Source organism: Andrena cerasifolii, chromosome 2, assembly GCF_050908995.1.
Source record: "Andrena cerasifolii isolate SP2316 chromosome 2, iyAndCera1_principal, whole genome shotgun sequence".
NCBI classification, from domain to species: Eukaryota; Metazoa; Arthropoda; class Insecta; order Hymenoptera; family Andrenidae; genus Andrena; species Andrena cerasifolii.
Window position 1 is genome coordinate 23494931 of NC_135119.1, and position 24982 is coordinate 23519912.

The 24982-nt window shown below is 43.1% G+C and overlaps 3 protein-coding genes and 1 long non-coding RNA gene across 11 annotated transcripts in view; 1 reads left to right on the forward strand and 3 right to left on the reverse strand.

The window, feature by feature from the left end:
• LOC143378918 (uncharacterized) overlaps positions 1-17415 on the reverse strand; it is a 105509-nt gene extending 88094 nt beyond the window's left edge. Inside the window, exons 1-7 of one of the 2 annotated variants that reach the window (XM_076831036.1) lie at positions 16846-17415; positions 15625-15792; positions 15218-15470; positions 14965-15081; positions 10637-10917; positions 10195-10545; positions 8034-10112 (exon numbers count right to left, since the gene is read on the reverse strand). In XM_076831036.1, coding sequence (XP_076687151.1) covers positions 9498-10112; positions 10195-10545; positions 10637-10917; positions 14965-15081; positions 15218-15470; positions 15625-15747 — 1740 coding nt within the window. In that variant the 5' untranslated portion in view covers positions 15748-15792; positions 16846-17415 and the 3' untranslated portion in view covers positions 8034-9497. Of the gene's footprint in view, positions 1-8033; positions 10113-10194; positions 10546-10636; positions 10918-11202; positions 11769-12070; positions 12351-14964; positions 15082-15217; positions 15471-15624; positions 15793-16845 lie in introns of those variants that run through there. The other variant, XM_076831037.1, reaches the window with a different exon arrangement.
• Positions 167-6265, reverse strand: LOC143378923 (CUE domain-containing protein 2). 3 transcript variants are annotated; one of them, XM_076831048.1, is made up of 5 exons: positions 6127-6265; positions 5113-5202; positions 4683-5019; positions 4430-4603; positions 167-4207 (listed from the first exon to the last, which is right to left on the reverse strand). In XM_076831048.1, the coding sequence occupies exons 2-5, from the start codon at positions 5199-5201 to the stop codon at positions 3947-3949; spliced, it is 861 nt and encodes a 286-aa protein (XP_076687163.1). In that variant the 5' UTR covers position 5202; positions 6127-6265; the 3' UTR covers positions 167-3946. The 3 variants fall into 3 exon arrangements, with proteins under 3 accessions (XP_076687163.1, XP_076687162.1, XP_076687164.1); XM_076831047.1 differs by lacking the exon at positions 6127-6265 and adding an exon at positions 5409-5894; XM_076831049.1 differs by lacking the exon at positions 6127-6265 and adding an exon at positions 5403-5426.
• LOC143378925 (uncharacterized) lies at positions 5978-7918 on the forward strand. Of its 2 annotated transcripts, XR_013088387.1 has the most exons (3): positions 5978-6118; positions 6222-7076; positions 7181-7918. It is a non-coding gene; the product is annotated as an uncharacterized LOC143378925 (long non-coding RNA). The 2 variants fall into 2 exon arrangements; XR_013088386.1 differs by having other exon boundaries at positions 6222-7918.
• Positions 17416-18133: 718 nt separating the features above from the next.
• The window catches only part of Far1 (fatty acyl-CoA reductase 1), a 61018-nt gene continuing 54169 nt past the window's right edge, over positions 18134-24982 (reverse strand). For all 4 annotated transcript variants that reach the window (XM_076831039.1, XM_076831041.1, XM_076831038.1 and 1 more), the window contains exons 4-6: positions 23493-23842; positions 22477-23073; positions 18134-21974 (exon numbers count right to left, since the gene is read on the reverse strand). In XM_076831039.1, the coding sequence (XP_076687154.1) occupies positions 21833-21974; positions 22477-23073; positions 23493-23842 (1089 nt within the window). In that variant the 3' untranslated portion in view covers positions 18134-21832. The remainder of the gene's footprint in view (positions 21975-22476; positions 23074-23492; positions 23843-24982) is intronic.

Consider the following 24982-nt stretch of genomic DNA (forward strand, 5'->3'; position numbering starts at 1 on the left):
CCTTAGCAGCGAGCCAGGAGGAATATAAATCGAATTACTTGTTTCTAAATCGAGTCTTAGCGCACAGTTATCAATAATAATAATTATATAAAATATATAAATAGCGAATGTATTGCTCGACCGTTAAGAAAAGAACTGATCGTCGAAATCAAAGTCGATCCGTGAATATTTTTCGACGGATAATAGGTATTCTCATCTTTTATTTTTATAGAACGCATCAAACATGCACAAATAAATATGATGCTTGATATAATATAGGTTATACATTTCAGAAGGTGTTCCACCCCCCTCGTTACAGAGAGACTTAAAAAATTAATCGCATACACGTCGATAGTATATCTTCTAAAATGCATAAAACATAATCCTAAGCTACAACATCCCTTCTACGAGGATTTCTAAATAGGTTCGTGGGCATTATTCGCATAGAAATGAAGTCTCGTTACTTACATAATAAAGAAAATACAGCGACAATTAATAGTTGGCTGACGAAACGCGCTTTTATGCCAATTTCAAACGTTACTGCGGCGAATTTTGAACAGCACTGACTTACTACGTCCCTAGAATCTTCGCTACTCTTAATTATCAATAATAGTACTCTTTCCTCTATCGGTTTAATTGCGCTTTAGCCTAATCGACTGATTTACAATGATCCTGACGTAAGGAGTAATTTTTCCTCCAGAAATTGTGTTCTTATGCAGCAAGTTTATTTCTCATCGAGTATCGCTATAAATAATCGCAATTTTCAAAATATCCCGACGCTATTGTATCATATCTTGTATATACTTAACGTAGATAGAATATGGTTTAACGAACTCGAGAAACAAGGATCCACTCATATACGACGATTCTCATAAAGTGTTTGTGTCCAGCAACATCTTCGCTTTCACTTCTCCATACATTCAAGCAGATGAACGAATGCATTCTTTAAAGTAAAGAGAAACGCTCTTCCGATCCTTACATTATATTAATGTTATGGAAAATAGGTCCCGAACGGATCTATCTGAGAAAGTAAAATAGAACTATTAATGTACTTTTCTTGAATCACTTTGTAAGGCCCCGGAGAGTTCATGAATATCACCACGGGATATAATATTCTAATTACATACTCTGCGTTTGGTGTTACCGTACTTCAGTGTCGCTGAGAGTAATGCTTCCCCCTCGATTAACAACGAAACCTCGTTCAAATCAACGTCGATATCTATTCCAAAAATCAGAATTCATGTGAACGCAATTCGCCCTCGAAGAGATGGACAGTTACATATATACAAAAACAGTTTCTCGTTCGATTAACAACACACTTTTCATTGTTAAAGACACGGCTACTCAGCGCTTGTATTCGTAACCATAAGACAGAAAGCGAAACGTCCTCGCTCGTAGAGTTCTAAAGCATTGTTACGACTGATTGTTACATCGTTCCATAGCAATGGAAAATATATCATTGTTCGAATGGACACCTCTGATTTTAATCACAAACTTTTAGGAATAAATCCTTCCTCACTCTCGCGCCAATAAATTGCCAAACGAACTGAAACATTTTGTACGAACGTCACCGTTGCGATTGCTAACAGAATAAGCCACGGAACTGTCGTTTCAAACAATAGCAATCGGACGCTGGTTTTTGCTTATAAAAGAAGCTTACGTGTAAATGTACCTTAATAAATCTAAATTCTTTATGCGACCTTAATTCCACACTCTTAAGAAATCACACGTGATAATCATATGTGTGTAGTAAATATTGCTGATGGGAGATACGCATATGTTACATCGACGGATGTACAGAAATTCGCAGGAAACTAAAGTACTCCACTTCGCGGTGATCACTTAATCCTACTGTTTGCAATATTTTTTCTTTTTTCATAGTTTTCTCTCTCTCTCTCTCTCTCTCTCTCTCTTTCTCTCGTTTTAATATCTCTTTAACGTACCGCTATCTTACTCTATTACACATACTTTCGGAAATCTTACAGCAACTTCGTTCCGTCTGAGATTAATCGGCAGTAGAATACATTTAGTTCACGGCGAATACAATATGTTCGTTCAATAATTACAATCATCAGAAATCATACGGCTGGTTTCTCGTTCACATAATCGCCTATGGCAAGGACCGGCCCAACTGCGAAACATCCAGATGTGTTTATAAACCCTTTCCTTTCCACTTTTGTTAAACGCATCGAGCAGCTAAAACGAAAGGCTACGAACAGGGAAATAAATAAGATTCGTCGAGACCAGTGTTCGAATAGTGTACAAAAAAAAAAATATAATAAAATAGAATGGGCCCGAAGGAAAAGGTAGAAATTTATGTTTCCAGTTTAGTTACACTTGTTGCATCGACAGCAGTCAGCGGTTGCGATCGTCATGACAATTTGGTGCTTCTATCGAACACGTACTCTAGCATAATCGATGGGCGTCGCGTCGCCCCGACACGTAAATACCCTAATATTTTAATGATTACATCTGACCTACACTTTAAAGTTTGCAATAATAGCAATAACAATAGTAATACTGGTAAATTATATGGCGCGGTAAGCAAACTTTTATCCCGCTTAGATATCTAGTATATATTTGCCTACCTAATACGTATACATACTAAAATTCATTGTCCGAAATCTACAGCTCGATAATAGCTCGCGATACCAAAAGACTTAGTACGCGCACTGTTCACTCCCTAGTTACAGAGACGACGCTTCACTTCTTTTCTTTTCTTTTTTTTTACAATAGACAAATTGTGTTGAACTTTCCATCGTCGATCCCGATTACATTATTAGACAACAATTATTACCGTGCATGCTTAAAGTGACATTTATTCTGAATCTCTTGATGTTTCCGAGTTAACGTGCACATGAAAGTTCCTAAAAATTCATTTATTGTTGTATTCCATTTTACTTGACTGCGTGCCCGCAAGAAGATCGATTCTCTCGCAAGGATATAATATCACTTATCGTTTTATCGTCCTTAAATATGACTTCGTTACATACAGAAGGGGGGGGGGCGGGGGGGAGAAAAAAGGGAGAAAGATCTTCACTCGGTTCCGATAACTTTTCAACGGCAAATTAATCGAGAGTTTTCCCATTGTAACATTATAAAATATACAGCTGAAATCTTAGCACGTGTCGTAGACTTAATTATAACAGTAATGCAATAATCGTTCAGTACTTCCTAAGAAAAAAAAAATGAGACACACACACACACACACACACAGTATGCATAATAAATAAAATGTGCATATGATATTGAGAGTGCGAGAAGGATATGCACGTGTGTAAAAATGCGAAGTAAAATGATTATCGTGTCGTAGACATAAATTTTAAGTCAAAAGGCAAGCTTACAATAGCCGCTCGTTAGATTATATTAAATAAATTTCATATAAACGAAACCTTAACTTCCTCGCGTATATTTAAAAAATCAAAGAAAATCAGAATATCAATAAATTACATTAAAATAAAGGCAGAAGTTTATTCGAAAGGCGTCCAGACGATGGACACCGTTCATCCCGCGACCATTTTACGCTCAATAGAAAAGAAAATAAAAAGACAACAAAAAAGAAAAGCTTGAAACGTAAATTAAATATTATACGTTAACAGGTACTTATATACTGCGATGTAATAGTAAAGAATATTCGCGATGTACCGACGTCGAGACCACGTATCCGTAGCTCAGTATGAGCTGCGTTTACCGGTTTAAAATGCTACGAATCTCTCTTGTACCAGATCACATAAGATAATATCACGCACACAGAGAAAGGATTATCTCTAAAATCGACAACAGTGATTGGACCAGACGGATCTGTTTCAACGTAGAAAGAAACGGAGGATAATGCTGCACGCGTAGAAATTCAACATCCTGTCCATGATCACTCTATAAGCGAGAGAAGAGAATCTAAGTGAAAGCTTTAATTGAAAATCAGATGCCTCCAAGGGGGTGGATCGGGTGGTGGAGGCAAAGGGACTGGTTACGGTCGGCAGTGGCCCCTTTTTCTGCCACCTTCATTTCCGTCCTCCTCGTCGCCGCCCCTTCTTACTTCCGTGTAACGTTCACCTTTAACGCTCACGATCTTGTTATCGAGATAGCGCACTAGCTTTTTCGGCTCCGTTTTCGGGGCGACTGGACGATGCTCGCGCGAATCGTCATCCCTATCCACGTAACTATACCGTGCAATGATACGTGATTTCAGCTCCTCGTCGTTCACTCTGGCCTTGTTACGACCGTTCGGCTGCCACAAGATAATTATGCTATTTTATGTCGTTTAACTCATGATCGTTAATTAACCGCGTTCGCTACCACGGGAATCCGGCTGCATGCATATAATTTAAACCGACTGCGTAGCGTTTTCAAAAGGGGGCAAAGGCAAAGTTACCTTATTCCAAAGTGATAGGGGAACGAAACGTGCTTATCGACGAGATAAAGTAAGAAGCATAAATAGTAGAATACTTACTGTTAAAAATGTAAGATTACTGACAATACTCTGTCCCGCTTCTTGCCGATGAAGCGCCAGCTGCGCTGCCTTTCCTATGTCACCCCCGGCGACCGCTAGACAATGCCTGGCTTCTGCTGCACTCGCGGATGGGAACATTTCTTGCAGAAGCGCTACTTGATCCCACGAAGATTCCTGGCGAAGGATCAGCAAATATTTCTCATGCGATTAAAGGGAATGACAGCGAAGGGTGAAACAGGTGAAAGTGGCTCACTTCGGAGAAGTATTCGCCGCTCGAATCGCTTCCAACATCGCTCGTTTCCGAGAGATGATGCACTCTCATTCTTTGCGTACCGGGAGGTAACAGCGCCGTCAAACTAATATGACTCAAAGGATCGTGAGCTTGGCAATTCTCGCTGTCTTTACTTCCTTGCCGTAATTTACCTTCGATATCCAACAGCCATTTGGATACTGCCTCCTTCTCGATGGCAGAAAACTCGGGGAGACAGGCGGAAACCATTTCGCACAGTCCGTCGACGTCCAGGTCTTCTTCAAGGGCACTTTCTTCTACCATACTCACCACGTAACTAAGAACGATATCATCTATTAAGCTGAAAAGAATGCCCTCGTAAATTAGGCGGACGATGCTTAGATGCCGCGAGTGTTCCGAGCGCAAATGGTAACTGTTATTTAGATTCCTTTACCTTAATTGGGCAGTGGGCACTTCCTTCCTTACAAAACTAAACAGAGACTTCTTCACCAACTCTTCCTTCTCGTCCATTGTTCGATTCATTCTGAAATAATTGCGTTCGCAGCTTCAACACGTTTGAAGAGAACAGTGTCCGCTATATTCAACCAAACGTCACAAATCAATCGGTGTAGGGTACTCGTAGGACTAATGCATTATTTATGAACGCTTGCATCATATATTTGGGGCAATTAATTAACTAACGTTATATATAAAATTTTACGAACTGAACGTAAAACAAACATACTTTACCTTTCTTCGATTATATTAATCATCAAAACGGCGAATTTATCGATGTAATATCGTACAACGAAATCCCCACTTTACAAGTACAAATACGGAAATGTTACTTTAGGAAAACATTTACGTTCTCCGCGAATATTTGACGAACATGTAAAGCAGACCGCTTCCCTCTTTCCATTACATTTGACCCCGGCGTAAACTATTATCTGAACAATCTACCGAGTAAAAATTCATCAATTGGGAATCTCTAATTACGGGATCGCCGAAGCCGTGCAATTTACTACGCAGTACATCAGCCGCGTCGGCTAACTGAAAGTCGACGGTTACGCGTCCCCACGTCGGTGCTTTGTCTCAGAAAATTCGTTTTTGAAAGTTAATCGCGGTTCAGTGGCTCGCTTTCCCAGTTAGGTTAAGAGAAATAAGGCAGAGCTGATAATGCAGAGCCCGTGGCATAATTCTGCTGAATGAAGGCGGCCCATTTGCGTCGCGATCATTCGCGGCCGAGGAGGAATCGTTACTCCCAGCGCGTCGGGACATAGAAATTAAACGGGGAAGGGTGGCGAGGGAAAACAATGGAAAAAAAAGTGACGAGGAGAAATTGACAGGAAAGGTGGTAGCAGCGCCGGTCACCTCGAGCCTTTAACAATTCCGTCCGCCTGCGAGGACGAAAGTATCTCGCCAGCTGACGCCAACGTATCCCGACGCGAGAACGCGGGCAAGTACGAACCTGATCTTTATTCCCTTGTTCCAAGTCCCCGGACCGTAGTTGTCGCTTAAACTGATAAAAATTTCGTATACAAACAACGTTCCACAATTTGACAGTTCGGCAAGGGGAGGGGTGGAGATAATGTGGCGCCATCACGGTCCGCGACCCACTTCGGGATCAAATCAGCAATTTCTGCGAGAGGAATTTTAATAACGAGAGTAACCTACGTTTATTGATACATAGAGTTTTATAGAGAAAATGAAATAGCGCTCTTCGTTCGCTGCAGGTGGGAAAAATGTACGTCTCGTGATGTTACAATTATAACGTGTACTTACGTTACATTGTAGAAGCTGGATTTATATCGGCGTGGGAACATCGATAATTTGTAACCCCTACGATGTTCGTAATGCAAATGTTAACTTGTGTGCGTTACAAGCTCTATTTTCTAACTGCGCGATACTGGGTTAAATATTTGCGAAACTTTATGATCGAAGTTCCATTTGTTTAATGGAAATATAAGAGAACCAACGAAATAAATTTGCAGATTTATTTCCGATTAATTTTGAATCGATATAATCGTGATTGTAGTGTTGTTTCGCATTGGTAATGATGACTAAATGTTTTTTTATTTAAAGTACAGTGTACACATTGTAGCAGATACAACATTCCGGAGACAATTGTTGCATGTATGTGTTTAAAGTCAGGCTGGCGTAATGTCTCTTTGCGTTACAAGTCTGAATTTTCTATGCGCCAGTGCCGTTTTCACTCCTGTGTGGCAGAGAAATTATTGACCCACGCGTTTGATCTCGGAATGCTTAAGACCACTGTTAGTTACGACGTAGGTTTCACGTAAATGAATTTAGAGTAGATACGATAGTAACGTAATACTATGTCTGTCAAATATTGGTACCCTTCCGTCGATAATAGAATTATTGGAAGCGGAAACAATATTAACACAACGCCTTATTAAGGTTAGTTCTATATATAGGTTAGAGGTGTGCGACACATGAGTGTAGGAAATAACGCAATTATGAAATCGTATTATTCCTGAAGATTGTTGTGTAATAAATTACAGTATCTCTACTCGAGGTGTAATAGTACGAATCCGGCAATATTAATATGTGAAAGAAGTTTTTATGATTCACATTTCGAACGAGCATTTTAGTTCCTACATGCCACCGCTTGGTTTAAGTACCTTCGAATCGCACGCAACGTTATCGATTCAGAATAGAATATGATTACGACACTACTAGCGGTTGGAATTAAAATTAAGTAGAGCAAGATTCTTTTGTACGTTATCGATACAAGCTCACTTTAAAATTTTTCACTCTGAATTGATAACGTCGCATGCGACACGGAAATGGTAAGTGTGACAAAGTTTACATTGAATATAAGGTCTATTCTATGCCTCGTCTGTGGTTTAAACTTGTTCTGTTGCGTGATATGTACGTACTGTAAGTAGAGCGATCATTAATCGTGTATATTTCTGCTTTACAGGTAGGGAGTTTTTACATAGAAGACATTAAATGCGACCGGCTGTTTTTTGGTCTGTATTCATCGGTATGAAAATTGCACAAGATATTGTTTCATCTGAATTATGAATTACATTTAAGTGACAAAAGGGTTTTGTGTTGGTATGCTGTACGATTGAATTGCGCGGGAATTTATAATTTTTTAAATGACTGAAGTGGGTCACTAATGTTTTATATTTAGTTATTCTTTTATTGTAAATATTTATTGGTTTCTAAGATTTTGTTTAATATTTTTAAAACAGTTATATTGTTCATAACATAATTTGTCCTCAAACAGTTAAGACGTGTTTTTCTCTAAAGTAAGGATCATTCATAACTGGATATTCCCCTCAAGCCTTTCTTCCACTACTTACTCCTTGCTATTCATGGACCTAAGAATTAATTTATTAGGTCCACGGGGAAGTTTATTATGGACGTGTATCTTACAGAAGTAATGAAACCGATTATTTTGCTATGTATTGTTATAGCAATTTATTTATAAGAGATAATTTCACATATTACAATGTACACATACTTTCCAAACGTGCACAAATTTTTACAGTAAACGAAACTTCACAGCTACCTTTAATTTAATACGTACCACATACGTAGATAGTTACTTTTACGTACACGTACAATTTTAAATAATTACATCCTGTAAACAATTCTTTCTCCTAAAGGAAGTTACAGAATAATCTAAAAACCTAAAAGTGGAGTTAACGATGATATAATGGAAATCATAATTAGTCAATTGGTTCTCCAAGAGTATCTAATAGTAATCATTCTTTACAACTAATGTATAAATGCATCGATTTTCAGCTGATTTACTAGCGAATTCATTATTTCGTATATCATAATATATAGAACGATACAATGCCAAAATAAACAATGCTTTACGCAGTACGAATTACGAAAGATTATCGTAAAATCCTTTCTATATTCATTATTCATAATTCACAGGTATTAACGTTGTACTGTTTCTCGTTAAATCATATTGCGAACATCGACTTAAATTCATCACGTACAATTAAATTTTCTTTCTCAAGAAACAAGGCTTTTTTACAGCATTCGCGCACACGTGTACACTCACAATTCACGATTAAAGTAAAAGCTTCTAATCTTCAGCGAGAATTCGAATTAGAAGTCACATTGTTAAAACTGATTAATCAACTCCCGTTCGCTCGTCTACGTCGATCGTCGATTTTACACGCAGATCAATCATCTTAGCGATTAAATTAATATTAAAAACGCAGAAGTCGTGTACAGAACATCCTACGAACCACACGGTAAAACTGGTATAGGTACTTCGTAAATATATACAGTGAATCGTTACATTACGACTTAGTTGAATTTAAATCGTACTCTCTAGACTCTATCGTAAATCTTTCTCGCATTGGAATATCAATCTCGAGCAGCGAACATGGAGGAGATGCTCGAGTATCGTATATAGCCGCTACGATTCATACAGTAAATGGTAAAAATAGTTTGACTTTATAATTACGCACGTGTCCTATTTACAGTGTCGATGAAATAGTTGTCATATCTCTCCGAGAGGGAACGACACAGTCCCAAACAATGATTTCTCTTTGCGCATCGCCAATTAAAGCTGACGGATGAAATGGATAACATAGATGAATATCACAATAGTATAAACGTTTTCTTTCTCTTCTATACTGTCTACTTTGAAAGGGAATCATCAGAGTCGATGGCTACATTTAATAAACTCGGAACAGAAGTCTGTAATTATACTTTCATAGCAATACTGCATTAGAGTCCTTTAAGAAAAATTAAAGCGTAAGTGTCGTTACGTTCGTTCCCGTTCTTTCCCCAGCGATCTAAAACTGTTAAATAAATTTCATTGAAACTTCATCGGTCGCCTTACTAAACCGGCTTCTTCTCGTCCGAACATTGTTCATTCTCAACTTCACTTTTCTCGCCGTCTTCGAGCTCGGCGGAGCTATAATCTCTCGACTCTTCTTTGCAGTCCTTATTAGAGGCCGTTTCCATTTCATCAAGTATTTCCTGTTCCTGTTCCAGAAAGTCCGTGGGCACGAATTCCATTTGATCCTCGCTGTCGTTTATATCCGGCGGCTCCGGTATCTCGCAGAAATTAATTTCCCTTTCGCCGTCGGTGGTCTCGTTGCCACCCGGGTCGTCCTCTTCGTGCAGGCTCATCAGCTTGTCGAAGTTCGAGGGCGTGGAGCTGTCCTCGTTGTTCTCGGGGAACATCTCCGTCGGGCTGAGCGGTATATCTAGGGGCTCCAGCTTCACCGTGGTAGTGGGCGACGTGGGCGTGGCTGGTCGTTGTAAGCGTATCTTCGTGAACGGTTTTGGCTCGATGGGCTCTGACTGTTGCCGTTTCTGCGCGCGTTTCGGACTAGAGGGTGTAGAAACTCCGGAAGCGGATGGTTTCTCTTTGGTCTCTGTGGGGGCTCGAGGAACTGGTTGTGTCGCTACTGGCTTCGACTGCGGGATAAGTAGTGGTGGCTTTGGATTCTGGAAAGACGGTATGCTTTGTAAAAATAATTCCTAACGGGAACCACGATTACTTCAGAAGCAAAACAAACGTGTCTTTCACCTGCGAAGAAGGATTTGGTCCAGCTAATCCCTTCACCTGCAACGCCTCGGCTGCGTTCAGCAACTGCGGCAATTTATCATGGGCAACGTTAACTTCGCCACGGTACATGAATTTGACTAGCGCTTCGACTTCCCAGAATTTCAGGTCCTTCATTAAGATAATTGGATGCTGACACGGGTTTTCGCGCAATAAATCCGCGAGATAATCGCTGCACGACGACAAGATCATTTTATGACACTTCAACGAACGACCCTCGCAGGCCAAGGTCACGTCGACGAACTGCTCTGTGTCCAACAAAGATGGGAAACTGTTTTGCATGTTGCTGTGGTAACTGTTCCATCTTAAACAGACCTGGAACACATAAACGTCGCGTATAAATTAGTCGCACGGGAACTGGGTCATAAATAATATCCTCCAGTGTCCCGCTTCTAATATTAAATACCTCCGTAGGTTGCTGGTGCACGATATTATGAGGTAATCCTTGGTTGCTCTGATTGGTCTGGCGAGGTGGCATCTTTATGGTTGTCGGTGCGATTTGTTTTACTTTTAAAGGTATCGTTTTTAACACAAGAGTCTTTGGTTGCCGTTGCTGGTGCTGCTGCTGCTGTTGCTGCTGCGGTAGAGGTGCCGGTGCTATGTTTCGAATGTGAGGTCTTACCAAGGACTGCGCAGCTATTCTAATGGTCTTGCCAGTTGTATTAGTTTGCGACGTCGACTGCAGTACTGCAAAAGAGATTACTGTTACCTTTACCATGAATGTAAAGAATCGAAACATACAATGAGACTTCAACGGTCAGGAAAACAGGTATTTCTCTTTCCCCTATCGCTTCAATGATTCTCCAGAGGATGCGAAAAAGGTATCGGATCAAGCACGGTGCTTTAACTCGCACCCGAAAGCTAGAACATCCCTCAGGGCCTTCGAAACTCTGTCAGCATTGCGCGATGCCACTCCAAAGCGGAGCACATCGTCGGACGAGCAATGAAAATAAAATCCAACTGCATCATTACCGTGATAACGACTGCCAATGAGCCTGCCACCGTGGTGCACCCTAAGGTGCCTATGGAGGTTCGTCGTGCCGCACTGCCTGGGGTTCGCGCCTCCCCTGACAACGACTGCCCCGCAGATACGGCACTGCGCACGCAGAGGGTCGTTTGCGCACAGGTCGAAGTGCGCCCAGACTGCGCTAGGGTTTGTCATCGCCCTTAGGCTGCGTGCGTGCGAGCGGACCCTGTGAGCGGAACCCGCGTGCCGGCTGGCCGACAACGGTGGCGACGGGGACGGCATCTCGGCCGTGTCGAGGTAGCAGTCCTCCTCGTCCTCCGGCTCCTGCTTCATCGCGACGTCCTCGAGGCTGATGCCCTCCACGATGTCCTCGGTGGAAGACGTGACCGGATCCCTGTCTCTGTCACGTTGCTCCCGCAGCAGACGGCGGGCAGTCAGCTTCGCGGTGTCCTTGCAGGCCACCAGCACAAACCGACCCGCCGTCGCGGCCGTCGTGCTCGTTCTCCTAGCGCCGCTTCGCGATCCAATTCCACGCCGATCGTGTTTCCGTTTCCACGGACCTGCCGTCTCTCTGCGGGACGAAAACGCGCTACTCTCAGACACCGCGACAGTGGCATTCTTTTTCTCTCTCTCGGCGCGGTCCCGTGAATCGATTAAGCATAATTCGCGACCGCTTCCTCCGCTGCGTAGGTGTCCCCGAGAGTCGAGACACTGTCCCGCGGCCAAACGCGAATATTCGTCTTTACTAATTAGGGAGATGTAGGTACCGTGTAAAAAAAGCAGCTGGAATATCGAATCGGAATTACGAGAAAACGGCTCGATCACCGTCCGATCGGGTCTCGGTGTGTAAATGTGCGTCGGTAACTTAATTACCTATCGAACGTAGGACGACATGTAACGTTTATCGACGGATTCACCGGACGCAGTCCCTCGAGAACTGTGTCACGCCGTTTAACCCATTTCGAAGCCGCGAGTTGAATGAAAAATCGCGCTCCATGATTATTGCCGAACGAATTCGAGATCTTGATATCATAATGCCGTTTCACGGGCACTACTTTCGGAGTTTCGAGAGACCGAGGAGAGGCTTTTTTTTCCCCCTCGAAGCTCGAACGCGCTTCTCCGCAGAGGTTAGGTAGATTAACGTAAAATAAATTTCGATGTCCTCCCTCGATGTTTACTATACGGTGTGAATTTGAATGTTACTCGAAAAGTATAAGAATCATACGGCGATAAAGAGTTCCGAGTATACTGCACAGTTCTAAATATACACGGAAGGTGTTACATGCGTCGCGTATCAACGTTATTATCAATTCGTTGACCATTCATGGCTGCAACGAACCAGTTTTCGGCATGGTGTTTCTATAAAAAGCGCCAACGATAATCGTTCGGTAGGAGTAGATAAAATGCCGCACGGCGCGCTATCTTTCTCCCCCCCCCCCTCTCTCTGCGCCTCCCCATTGCTCCCTCCCCTTTTAGCGCACTATGTCATCATCCAGCAGACGACGCACGGATAATACGTATTAACGATTTATCCGATGAGAACGTGCGATAGCACGTACGCGGCTGTGTAGATCGATATTACGGCAGGTATTCGAAGTCATGAAAAGTTACCAATGAGCGTTCGAAATAGGTCTCTATAAATCTTCGCGTAGATAATGGGAAACGGTCCAAAAGCATCCGCGGAAAACTTCTACACCTTCTGCAAAGCTCTTTTCTTTCTTCTCCTCGCCCCTTCCTTTTCCCGGTTTCTAAACCTCCCACCCTCCTTTCCCCGCCCCAGAGCCCCGTTTTATCCTACTCATTCTCACTCTCTCTTTCTCCCTCTCTTCCCCTCGGACAAACGCGCACGTGCACACACAAGCGCGCGTACGCGCGCGCGCGCCACCTATCCCCGTCTCTCTCGCACTCTGTTAAATACTCCTCTGCCCCTCTGTTCTTACTCAGTCGCTCCCCCTCTCTTTCTTTGCCTCCCCGAAGATCTCTCTCAGGCGACCGGCTATAAAATGGCAACCGTTGCGACCGAGCACGGTATCGAGTGGCATTACGCCGCTGCTACGTCGCTCGTTCCACCGTACCTTTGGTTCGTTCCTTCTATCCCTGTGCCGTCTATCTTTGTTTCTCCCGCGGTGCTCACTTAGAACGCAATCCAGCCGCTCGATTCGCGGCCACGAAACCGGTTCGATTTCGTATCGTATCGTATCGTGCCGTGTCGTGTCTGTGGCGACGCGTCAGAGAGCCGTTGTACCGACAACCACGCGACAATTTATCGACCCCGGACGCGACGATTGCTGGCAGAGTGTGCGGCGATGCTCGAGTCTCACGCACGGGAGGCTCCTCCACCGATCTTTTTCTCTCCTTCTCGTTGTTCCGGGTTGGCTGTCGGCGGACAAAATAAAAAGGCCGACACGAAACCGACTCACTGGGGCTTCCTATCGCGTCCACGGTGCGCCTATCTTTCTCTCCCGTGTCGAACGTCCGTCACGATTACCGGTATCAGATTGGCCAAGTCTCCCTGTGCGTATCCGCGCCACGGCACCGCGGGATCGCCTGGTATTCCTGCTCTATCTCGTTCGACGCTCGGCAGGGAATGGTTGTGTTGTCGCCGGCGAGAAAGATCGCCGAACGGTTCGGCGAAGGAGACGTCTGTATTCCCCTCGCCTCGATCCGGAGAGAATCGTCGCCGAGTTACGGAGCGCCGTTTTTTTTTCCTCGTTCCACGACGCGTCTGCAACGGTCCTCGCCACGAGAGCGGAACGATTTTCCCCGAAGCCGAACCCGGGAGTGACTAAAATCGAAATCGGTGGACGAACAGGGGCGCGTCGGGGCGCGCATGTGCGACGGCGCCGCCGGTCGTCGACGCATATTATCCGTACCGTGTTTCGGTGTTGCTATCGTGCGGGGCGCGTTCCCGGGTCTCTCTTCGCCTAAGGAATTACTAACCGACCTGATCACGTTCGACTCGCTCGGGGCTCGGCCCCGCGGATTCCCATCGATCGGGAGGGCCGGCTTCCACGGCTCCCTTTTTTTCGCGCGCATCTTCAAGACGCCCGCCATCTTGGATAAGAGCAGGAGAAACGCAGGCCGAAATGCGTCGTTACGAGTTAATCGCTCCGTCGTCCTCGTCGTTTGCAACGCGCCGTTGCAATTTATTCGCGCGTCGGGTCACGTTTGAGTTTCCCGGGTCAAAGATGGGCGCCGTGCGTCCCGATCGCCGGGATCACGTGCGATTAATACGCGACGCTTGCCTCTCGGCATGGGAAATATTTATTCAATGCCACGCGGTCCTTTGCATTTCGAATGATTGTGATTTTAAGCGAAAACTCGAGTTATTCATTATCTGGAGCAATTCAACGCCTTACTCTAATCTCTTCCGTAAGGCTCGTGGAAATTTAAATAGATTAATGATATAAACAGTTAATAATTATACCTCCGTCCTTGCTGTTATTCTTTTAAAGATTCAAAGCAGGGAATTGTATGGGTAAAAATATTTCGCACAGCATTTAATAAGCGCAAAAGTGATACTTTCGTTTGAAGCTCTCATGCAGCTTAAATGCGCCATTTAATGGCTATTGCTGTCTCTATGTGATTGCAGGGAATAAGAGATTGCATTGATCTATCCTTTGGAGAATCATTTCGTTAACAGCGCGCGTCAACGTCCGATAATCTACTAACGAAATTCTTATGCTGATAATAACAACAGACTTACAATACAGAGAAACTTGCGACCATCAAAAATGACGAAACAACATCGTACGTATAGCGCTTACCTTTTCTGGCCGTCATACGCGTTTTCGGTCGATTCCTCGGGTCTTCCGGGAGAACATCATTTTCTTTGTGGAGCATCCGTTGCGACACGTTAATTGATTTCTGGTTTCCCCTCACGTCTGTGAAACAAATGAAATTCCCATTCCTGTACTCTCCGAAGACGACACAGCCTTACATTTCATTCCCGTGGCTGCTTTATGGACTTTTAATGACCACGAACCAAGTGGACGTTGAATGGAAAGTTAATGTACTCACTCGCTAGCACGCAAGGTTTCCCAAGCGCCAAGTATCGTTTCCTGGCAACCTGGGCGGCCGCGAAGTCTGGCTTATGGTTATGTTCCTTGCGGCCTCGTGGCTTTGTGCAATTCGTCGCCGTGACAACGCTACCTTTGCAATGCATCGTTCTATTCACGCATCTCCATCGAATGTTGTACGGCTGCTTTTTGTGCAACGTGTACATGTAACCGCAGTGAATCAATTTCGGGCCGCCTTTGTTCGAGAGCACAACCTGTAACCCAACCAAACATAAATTTATAAAACGCAATCCTCGTGAAGGATTCCTGCCGGCCGACGTAATCGATGCTTCGATCGAGCGATTTATTAAATTAAACAATTCCTGGCCAGATACGAATCTGAAGTTTACAGGATCCATTGTTTCGTACCTCGGCTACGTTCGGATCGTCATCGTCGGGGTTCTCGGGCGAGAGAGAGGACGAAGTAGACGCTACCTCCTCCTTCACTATTTTCTTTTCACTAGCCACGCAACTTTTCGCACGGCGTGACATCTTGCTCGTGTGCGTCCGTGTTCTCCGCTCGTACGCCGCTGCGAGCTTTGAAGAATGCGAACGTGAAATATTACAGAAGACAGGTCTCTGTTATCGTTCAAAATGACTGTATAGTTTAAATTTAACTTATAATTAAACCTAACCCATTTACCTCGATGTTCCCTGTAACGTATATATTCAAAAATTACGTAAATCATACTTCATGGTATAGGCACGTTTTCGACCGTCAAGATTCCGAGAACAGAGCAGTATCGACCGCGTGAGTCGCCCGTCGATTTTTCCGTGCATCTATAGATCGAGATGAGACGGCTCTTTGATTAAGCTTCGAGCAATCGGTATCCGGAATGATATACCGATGCCACGATTTTCGCAATTGCATCTGTCTGCTCGGCTTCTATTACTGTGAAATCGCTTAAACGTCTTCGTACCTATGCGCGGTCCAAAAATAGCACGGTACGAAGAGATGAACAGCGGGTCTATAGAACCACAGAAATCGCGCGTGCTAGAAATTTCAGCGCGCTGGGTATTCCGCCGCGGAAGATTTTTTTTTTTGATATTCTTGTAACTCACGGGAAATATATTAAAGACACTCGAAGACTCCCAGAAGCAATACTACGTTATTATCACGAAATGTTTATTCTCAAAAGTGTATAATCCTCCCGTACCCCTACCTTTTTTAATACGCATATACGTTCCTCCATATATTTCTTCTTATGCATCAAGCACAGCGTAACTAATTCACTGACGGAGAAACTAGACCTTTCACTTTTTCATGTTAATATTCAGAAACAAACAGGATCATTTCCGAAGGAAGATATATAATAGTTCCTATAACCTTTCTGCTTTAATTTTGTTACAATGCTAAAATATGTAAGCACTCTCGCAGAATTGAAAGAATAGTATACAGTATATATATATATATATATAAAGAGAGACGGCAAGCTATTTAAAAAATGACCCGAATAAACCGTTTATCGAGTTACAGCTATCAATGCCCTACCCCCACCACGATTTCCTAACTTCATCTGAATGAGACGGTTCGGCAAGCTTCGCACGGCATGTGCCATTATTCGCCCAATAGAGAATAATAATACTCACGTGTTACTGGCGCGTAAAACTATCCGCAAAGCCCGCAGGAACAGCCGGTACAGTCGCCCATACGAATAAAGTGCAATTGAAACGGAAGAATGAGAGTTAAGGAGGGCAATGCCGTGCGCTGATCAGCCGTCGGGGAACGTAACCGTGGACGAGGATTCTCGATCTTGGTCGAATTGAATCGATACCCAGTAGCAGGCGTAACAGCCGCGTATGTACAAGTCGTAGCCGTTTTCGCTTTTGGCTAGCTGTATGGCCAACAAAAATGGCGAAACGCTGACGATCGGATCTTGCGCAATAAACACGGCCGGCCTGGAACGAGGAATATGGCACCGGACAAGCGCAATCAATGAACGGCACTATGGCACCCGTGTGCAGCGTATTCCGCGCAGCGCAAACGGTCGTTTCTCACTTTTACCATTTAAGCCTAAGCGGCGCGCGATACAAGCTTCAGTTTCCCGCGTGCCCGCCACTATTCCCATTGCATCTGCGATAAAAACGCGTGTCCATAGAAACCAGGCGAACAATGGCGACACGGCACTCGTGCTTCGACTAATACGACCGTATAACCGTATTTCTCAATCTTCCACGCGAAACCTCGCGTTTATTTCTGATTGTTGCACGTGTAATCGTTCGTCATTTAAACGCATACGTTTTGAAGAGGTTCTAATTGGTTGGGTTAGGAATTTCTGTAACACTAACGTTATCTGCAAGATGATAGGTAAATAAGAATATGTAGCGCGCCGTTGTTTTCAGTCTATCGAAATTGTCAGAGAATCAATCAATTGTACCCAACGTAAATATTGCGGGGTTTGAAAGTCTGAGATCTGCCGCTCTTATTCCTGGCAACGTTATTTTCGTTTTGCTTCTTGCTGTCCAACCGATGCTCCGTTACGTTCTACTTCGTACAGTCCGATTCTAGTTTCCACGCTGCGGCCCTGGCGCACCATCTACCTAGTACCGCACTAACTTGCTCTATTTTACTTCATGCTATCTTAAACTGTCTTGTTTCGTAACTGATCAACGTTCACTACCATCTTACCTTCCGATATCCCGGTTTCTTATTATAGGTGTGCTTTATATCCATCATTTAACATGGGAAACCGCAGCGCCAGAAATAATCTGTGGGAGAAGAAACAGATCGATGCTTTTCCAGTTTTTACAGACCACATTACATAAGTCACTTTCGAGCGTGGTTCCTTGATCACGATCTCGTAGATCGCGCTCGCTGATCGGCGAGCTCTTTCTGCTTTATTGGCCGATCGTTCTGAGGGGCATGTGAAATGATCCGTTTGCAATGGTTCATCGTTTTTAATGTAATTTATAAGTAGTACAGTATAATATTAATTAAATTGATTATATTAAATATTGTTTCCTTGTATGCATTGTGTAACCGAATAACGATACAGACGAGACTAGCAGGTGGTGACCTTCGGTAGCGCTACCCCATTTCTTTCATCTTTCATTTATCCCTAGCGCTAAGTAATAATTATTTTTTTTTTTTAATCGTTTCTTTACGCCGTTAAACGATTCCGCTCAACGTATTCTCCGTTTCCCTTCTTATTCTTCCTCTTCTCCCACTTCCTCGCGCGCAGCTCCTCATTGTGTCTTGTGGCAGCGTTTTGTGTACGATGGATCGCGAAATAATATTCGAGAAAGGAAGCCCCGTTCGAACTTAGAACAGACGACCAGACGAGTCATGCGAAACCGTTTCGTTTGTAGGGAACAAAACATTGCGATCGGTTAAAGAATGGCCCGCGGGCTTAGTCTTAAAGGCACAGGCAACGTTTAGCACAGAGAACGTACGAGTATGGCGGATCCTGTTGCAAACCAAAGATTTCGTTTATTACTTCAACCCTCCGTCGACCATTTTATCCAGTACAATGAAATACACAGCGTAATCGACAATAATTGCTGCACCGATGGATTAGGGTAACTTTCGTCGACGTTGTTCGCAACGTCCTTTAAATCGTACTAGTAATACTTTGGGAAACCTTCGAAACAGAACGGTGGTTCAGCATGAACACTGAGAAAGTAGACGCCGAAGAAGCAACGGGCTACAGAGGGTTAAAGAACGCTTCAGAAAACATTCGCAAAGTACAGCATACGCGAAATTAATGCAACCAATTAATCTATTCGAAATTTGTGTCGTGTGTTTCTAGCGACATCGAAATGTAACGAAGTGCAGCCGTTTGTATATTGTCGCAAGGAAAGTCGTCCTAAATAATTCATTCAGATAGGTGCAGAGTGTAGCGTAAGCTTACGTTCAAACTTCCAATATCCATCGAGTTACAAATTTCAGCTAGGTTATCGCGCGACAGAGGTGGCTAGTGTAACACCTTACTGATCACGAGAGACCATGGACACCAGACGTTCATTAACGGATCACCGGGATACAGATTTTTAAGCCTTACTTCTACACACCTTATCAATTATTATATAAAAGAAGGCTGAAACTTGTGCTAAAATTTCGCATAGAGAATTACAAGTAAAAGCTTCGCGGTGTCCTCGCGTCAAGATTTTTGGAGGGTCTCTAATCCCAAAGGCAGTTCGCTGCCCAGCGAGCTGCCGGTATCCGCAACGAGCTTCTTGTCTTTGGAAATGAAACAACTGGAATGTGTACTGTACATAGGATGTTGCGAATAAAGTATATACGTGTATTAAGAGCGCAGTGGCGTGAGCACGTGTTTGAATAATATCTAAGTACACGAACGAGTCGCGAGAACATATCCACCGATTACATGTTATATAAAATTGTCTGCTTCGTTAACATCACTAACGTGTATATACAAATATATGCGTCTGCCTCTGCCGATTCCATCGTTTTCGGCCATCTCGCCGCCTAGTCGATCAGCCGTCCACCACAGTTGTTACGCGCGAAGAGCTCGACCGGAAGATAAGTATATGTTGCCAATGCCTTCAGAATTTCTAGCGCCGGTAATAGCCGTGACCATAGTATGCGTAAGATACATAGTAAGATTTGCGTATGTTGGCTCGATCTCGCGCCGAACGTTTAATGACTTCGTCAACCGTTTCTCGCGCAAGAAGCCCGCCGATATTCTACGTTACATAGAACAACAGAAGTCGCTACAAAGGACTTTGTAATTTATACAGGGCTTGGAACTGTGACTGAACGGCCTATTAAATTTTCGCTACTCTTCGAGAGATTCGAAAGCTCGATTCGTTGGTGGCGGCTATGTATCTTACGTCGCAATAAAAACGAACAGAAAATATGCCAGATAGCGACGACACAAAGGCACGACGAATTTGTAACTCCTCTAGCCGGCATTTAAATTTTCCAATTAATCCTTTCGAGTCTACAGAGACGTTACTGCTTCTTCTCCGCGGAGGAGTATCTCCCCGAATATCAGAGAGCAAGTATATGCGTGTTTCATATGGAAATCCTGCTTACAATCCAGAGAAATCTGATATTCCAGAATTAGACTCGGAAGGATTCGATACTGGGCTCATGCTTAATCCTTTGGGTTTTTACGTATATATATATTCCGCCGTGTTACGACTCGTTATATTAAATCGTGAAAAAACTCACTCCAGGAGCGAGGCTAATGCTTAAAAACCCAGTCTCGAAAGGATTAAACGACCCTGTGCACGAAGAAACTCGCGTTACCCCTAACACCATAAAAATTACGAAAAAGGAAGGAAGTTTTGCGGGCGTTAAAATTTTTGGCCATGTTAAAATACATATTTAAATATATATATATATATATATGTATATATATGTATATATGTATATATATATTTATATATATATATATATAATATATATCTACCGCTTCGATTTATTTCTACAATTAATATTAAACCTGCTTTTTTTCTTTGTTTGGCGAAACAAAATAGCGGGACGTGTTTTTCCTCGGCAACGGAATACGGTAAAACCTTGTCGATCAAAAAAATTCAGAGGAATCGAATCACAGACTCAACACGCTACTGAAATCATACAACAGGTATTTTTTTTTCTTTTTAAAAACGAAAATAAAGGAAAAGAAATATTTAAACGCAGCAGAGCATGTTTTTTTTTGAAACGTAAAAGTACGTGTAACAAATGAATCTCTTGAAGTGTAATGCGTAAAATATTACCGTTTCCTTTTGGTCTTCAAGCTAAAATGATACGGTTAAATATTTTATAAAAAAAAAAGGAAGAAGAAACAACAGCACTCAACGAAGATATCGTGATGGCGAATCACAAGGTTTTCAGGTTGTATCGAATTGTCGACCAGTATTCAAGCTGCCGGCTCATGGAGTTCACGCGTCGTATTATTCCCAAGAGGCGGTGCGATGGTACCGCGATAAAACACCGAGACAAATATCAAGGAAGTTTTCTGGACCGAAGGGTCTTCTGGCAACTAACTTGATCGAATTACTCCTAGTGTCGCGTCATTACAAACCGACGATATGCGAAATATCGATGTCCAAAAAACGAAACACCACGGTGGCATCGGAGAACGCTACAATGACGACGATCGAATCTATCCCACATTAATAAATAGTCGCAACAAACAAAAAAAAGGACCGAACGTTCCTTTCCGCTCCTTTCTTTCCCCTCGCCCGCTGCCTCGAACGAAGAAGATGCCGCAAGATGTTATCCAACAAACGAACAAAGAAATGCGAAAGAAAGGATTCTACTCTGGGTAACGATTCACGATTAACGATAAAGATTCGACGGTAATTTCGGAAGCTTCGGGACACACGTGTCGTTTTCCGCCCTGCGCGATGCTTTTTTTTTTCTTTTTAAAACGTGACAACCATGACCACTTCCCGCGGTATTACACCCCTAGCGAACGCTAATTATTTACGAACAAATAGAAACATCGAAAAGGCCAACCGATGGGATGGTGTGAACATAGCGATTTATCGTCGGGAACGCCGAGCAATGAAGTCGAAGGACAATTCGCACCTTTAAATTATGCTTTACGATTAGCTTTTGTTTCTCGTTACGCTTGCCGCGATCATCAGCCGTGGTTCTGAGCCGTCAAACAATCATACGGCACATGCGTAACACAATAGACAGCAGTGAAAAACATGCAGTTCGGGTCACGGAACTGCGCAACAACAGAAAACGCAGCACTAACAACAGCATTCCGAATTGTACAGCTTTGTGAAGCCAATATAACCTGGAACACAAGTTCAAATCATAATACACACTGTACAGTTGCGACGGTAATTCAATATTAAATTTGTATATCATGAAGCTGGGGATCCACATGAAAGCTAAGCTAAGTTGTGCTATGCTATGCTACGTTATACTAAGTTTGAAATGAAAAAAATTAGCTTCAAAACACACCTTATGGAACAGTTTCCATCAAAAGCTAAACTAAGCTGTGCTAAAACTTTTATGTTTTTTAGCACAGTTGGACATAGCAAAGCCTAGCATAGAATAGCTTAATTTGCAGGTGGATCCTCAGCTCAAGAGGCTTGAAAGAAAGGCTAGTCCTTTCTGCGATCTCTCCTTATAAATTAACTAATGATCATTACCTGCCCCTTCCGACTCCCCTGACAGTTATCATCAGGGCGACCTATTCAATGTTAGTGAGTGATTTGGAGACGGCGCATCGCAATGCAGTGGCCTTGAATATGTACAACCGAGTGCCGTGAAAGGCTCGGGAAGAGACTTACTTTTTAATATGTGAACGAGCAGCTGGCAGTGTGTCCGGGCTCTCCTTCAGAATGAAGTGCCGAATTCCCAATATGTAGTGTTCCAGATAGGATGACCAGTCGATTTGTCTGACGTCGAACATGAAAGTCTGTCGCTCCTCGGGACTGAGCTGCTCCCCTAGCCGCCGGACGTTGTCGTCCCTGAAGTTCCACTGATGCGTGCTGAAGTACTCGAGGCATTTCGCGGCTTTGTGGAGCTTCGACTGTATGCCGACCATTATGGTCGGCTTGCCCTTCAGCCGTAGGAAAAAGTCTAGAATGTGCGCCGGCAGCATGTGCTGGAAGACCGAGCACACCTTGTTCATTAGGGCGGAATTATGGCAACGGCCGCCTGGGTACCAGATCGCCCCGTTCGGCGGGTGCATCCGCGAGTACTGGAACGTCATGTTGACGAACTGCTTCCAAGTGATCGGATTCTGCTGGCCTGTACAACAGTTGTACACGGGGATGGTCTTCGTGCGATTCGTGGCGGTCCTCCATGCCGCGCAGATCATCAGATTGATAACGATGTCGACTGGCACCAAGTCCGCTATCTTGTTCTCGTCGCACAGCATGGTTCTGCAACGAACAAGTGCGCTCGACTATTAACCATCGAGCGACGGAACACGTGGCCCACACCCGTCGTACAAATTTCGTTCATACAATTCACATAAACAGCTCTCACACTACGCTCTAATCTCTTATTCTCTTATATCGCTGATGCTAATAAGTAACGAGTGACATAAGTATTGTCAGTTGGGCCCCCACCCTCTGGGCGAAGGTCCAGATGGCTACTGTAAGGGGCAATTTGCAGCAACGCCCTACGTATATGCAGCAGCAAAGAAGAGTTTTGTTAAGGATCAGACGAGAGGGTGTAATGAGACCATAACCATGCCGGGCGGCTCTGAATATTGAAGCCATAAATGGAGCCACTGTAGCTAAGGTAGACAATCAGTTAGAGGATAATCGCTATAATGGGATTAGAAAATCTGTCGTACCTGAAGAAACCTTTACCAGCGGCGGCTATAATGCCAGTCGGTCCATTCCAGTTGTCCACCCATCCAGCTACCGGCTCCCTGAGCGACGACAGGACGATAGACGGTCTGACGATCGCCACCGGCAAGTAGCCAGACTCCGACTGCAGCAGCCTCTCGGTGAGGGCTTTGGTGAACGTGTAGGTATTCGGTCGGTTGCCGATCAGAGTCGGTGTTATATCGTCCACCATCTTGGCGTCCATCACCTTCGTCAGAGCGATCACGTGCTCCGGCTCGGTCGAGAGCGGATAGATCTCCTCGGCGACGTCCGTGCGGTCGCAATTACAATATGCCGTCGAGACGTGGATGAGAGCCTGTTTTTTTTTTAAATTGAAGCAGAGACGTTAGATCAGTATGCCTATCTTTTCAGCTGTGCTTTAGAAGGTAACAGGGAACTGGAGATAAATGTATTAAGGGGAGGTTCCGGTCTAGAGCCTCAAAAAATAGGTGATCTTTAGGAATTAATTAAAGGAAAACTACTATATATAATTTAATGGGACTTTTTGCATTGTATTAAGGATAACTTCAATTATGGAAATATATTTTTTGTTTTATAATTAATCATTACAGACGGCACTGGGGTGTCGTTAAAGTCAAGGCGTCAAAAAATTGATGCAAATCGGTGGGACCAGTATCTCCAAAAGTTATTATCCGATTCGACTGAAACTTTTTTTATTTTGAAGAATATACTTCTGGTTAGGGAGGAAATCAGAACAAATTACAAAAATATTTTTTTAGAAAATAACGACACTTGAAGTTTGAAATCACTTTTCCCATATATTTTTCGCCCTTTGAACGGCTTTGAATATTATAAATTTTCAATTTTTGTATTTTTTTCTGGTTTCCCTTCTAGCCAGGAGTATATTCTTCAAAGTAAAAAAAGTTTCAGTCGAATCGGATAATAACTTTTGGAGATACAGTAACTTCGGGAATTTTACGAATTTCAACAAATCCTTTTAAACGCGTATTCCTAAAATGTTGACTATTCGAAAAATGAAAAAAAATCGACTTTTAGACCGGAACCTCCCCTTAAGGTGAATGTCCCAATTTCTGTTCATTTCGTATTTTTCTTATTATTATAAGAAATTATTGTACTATAGTTGCAACAAAATAATTCTAAATTATTTAAATATATACATACATACATCCCTATTTTTCATGAGCACAAATTACTAATAGTTAAACATCTTGAAATATCTTTCTTAAATAGTTTTCGAATTGGCTGATTTATTATTAAAGTAATAATCAATTACTCTGCAAATTTTGATCACAAACAAATTTTTTACACCTTCTTTATGACGAGTTACCTCTTAAATGAGCAGAAATTGGGACATTCACCTTAACCACAGTGATGAGCAATTGTTTCAATTGTGAATCTATGCCAGAAGTAACAAATTCGCCTGATAATACAAAATTCTTTGACTGGTGTATTTAAGTATCTAATATTGCCGCTC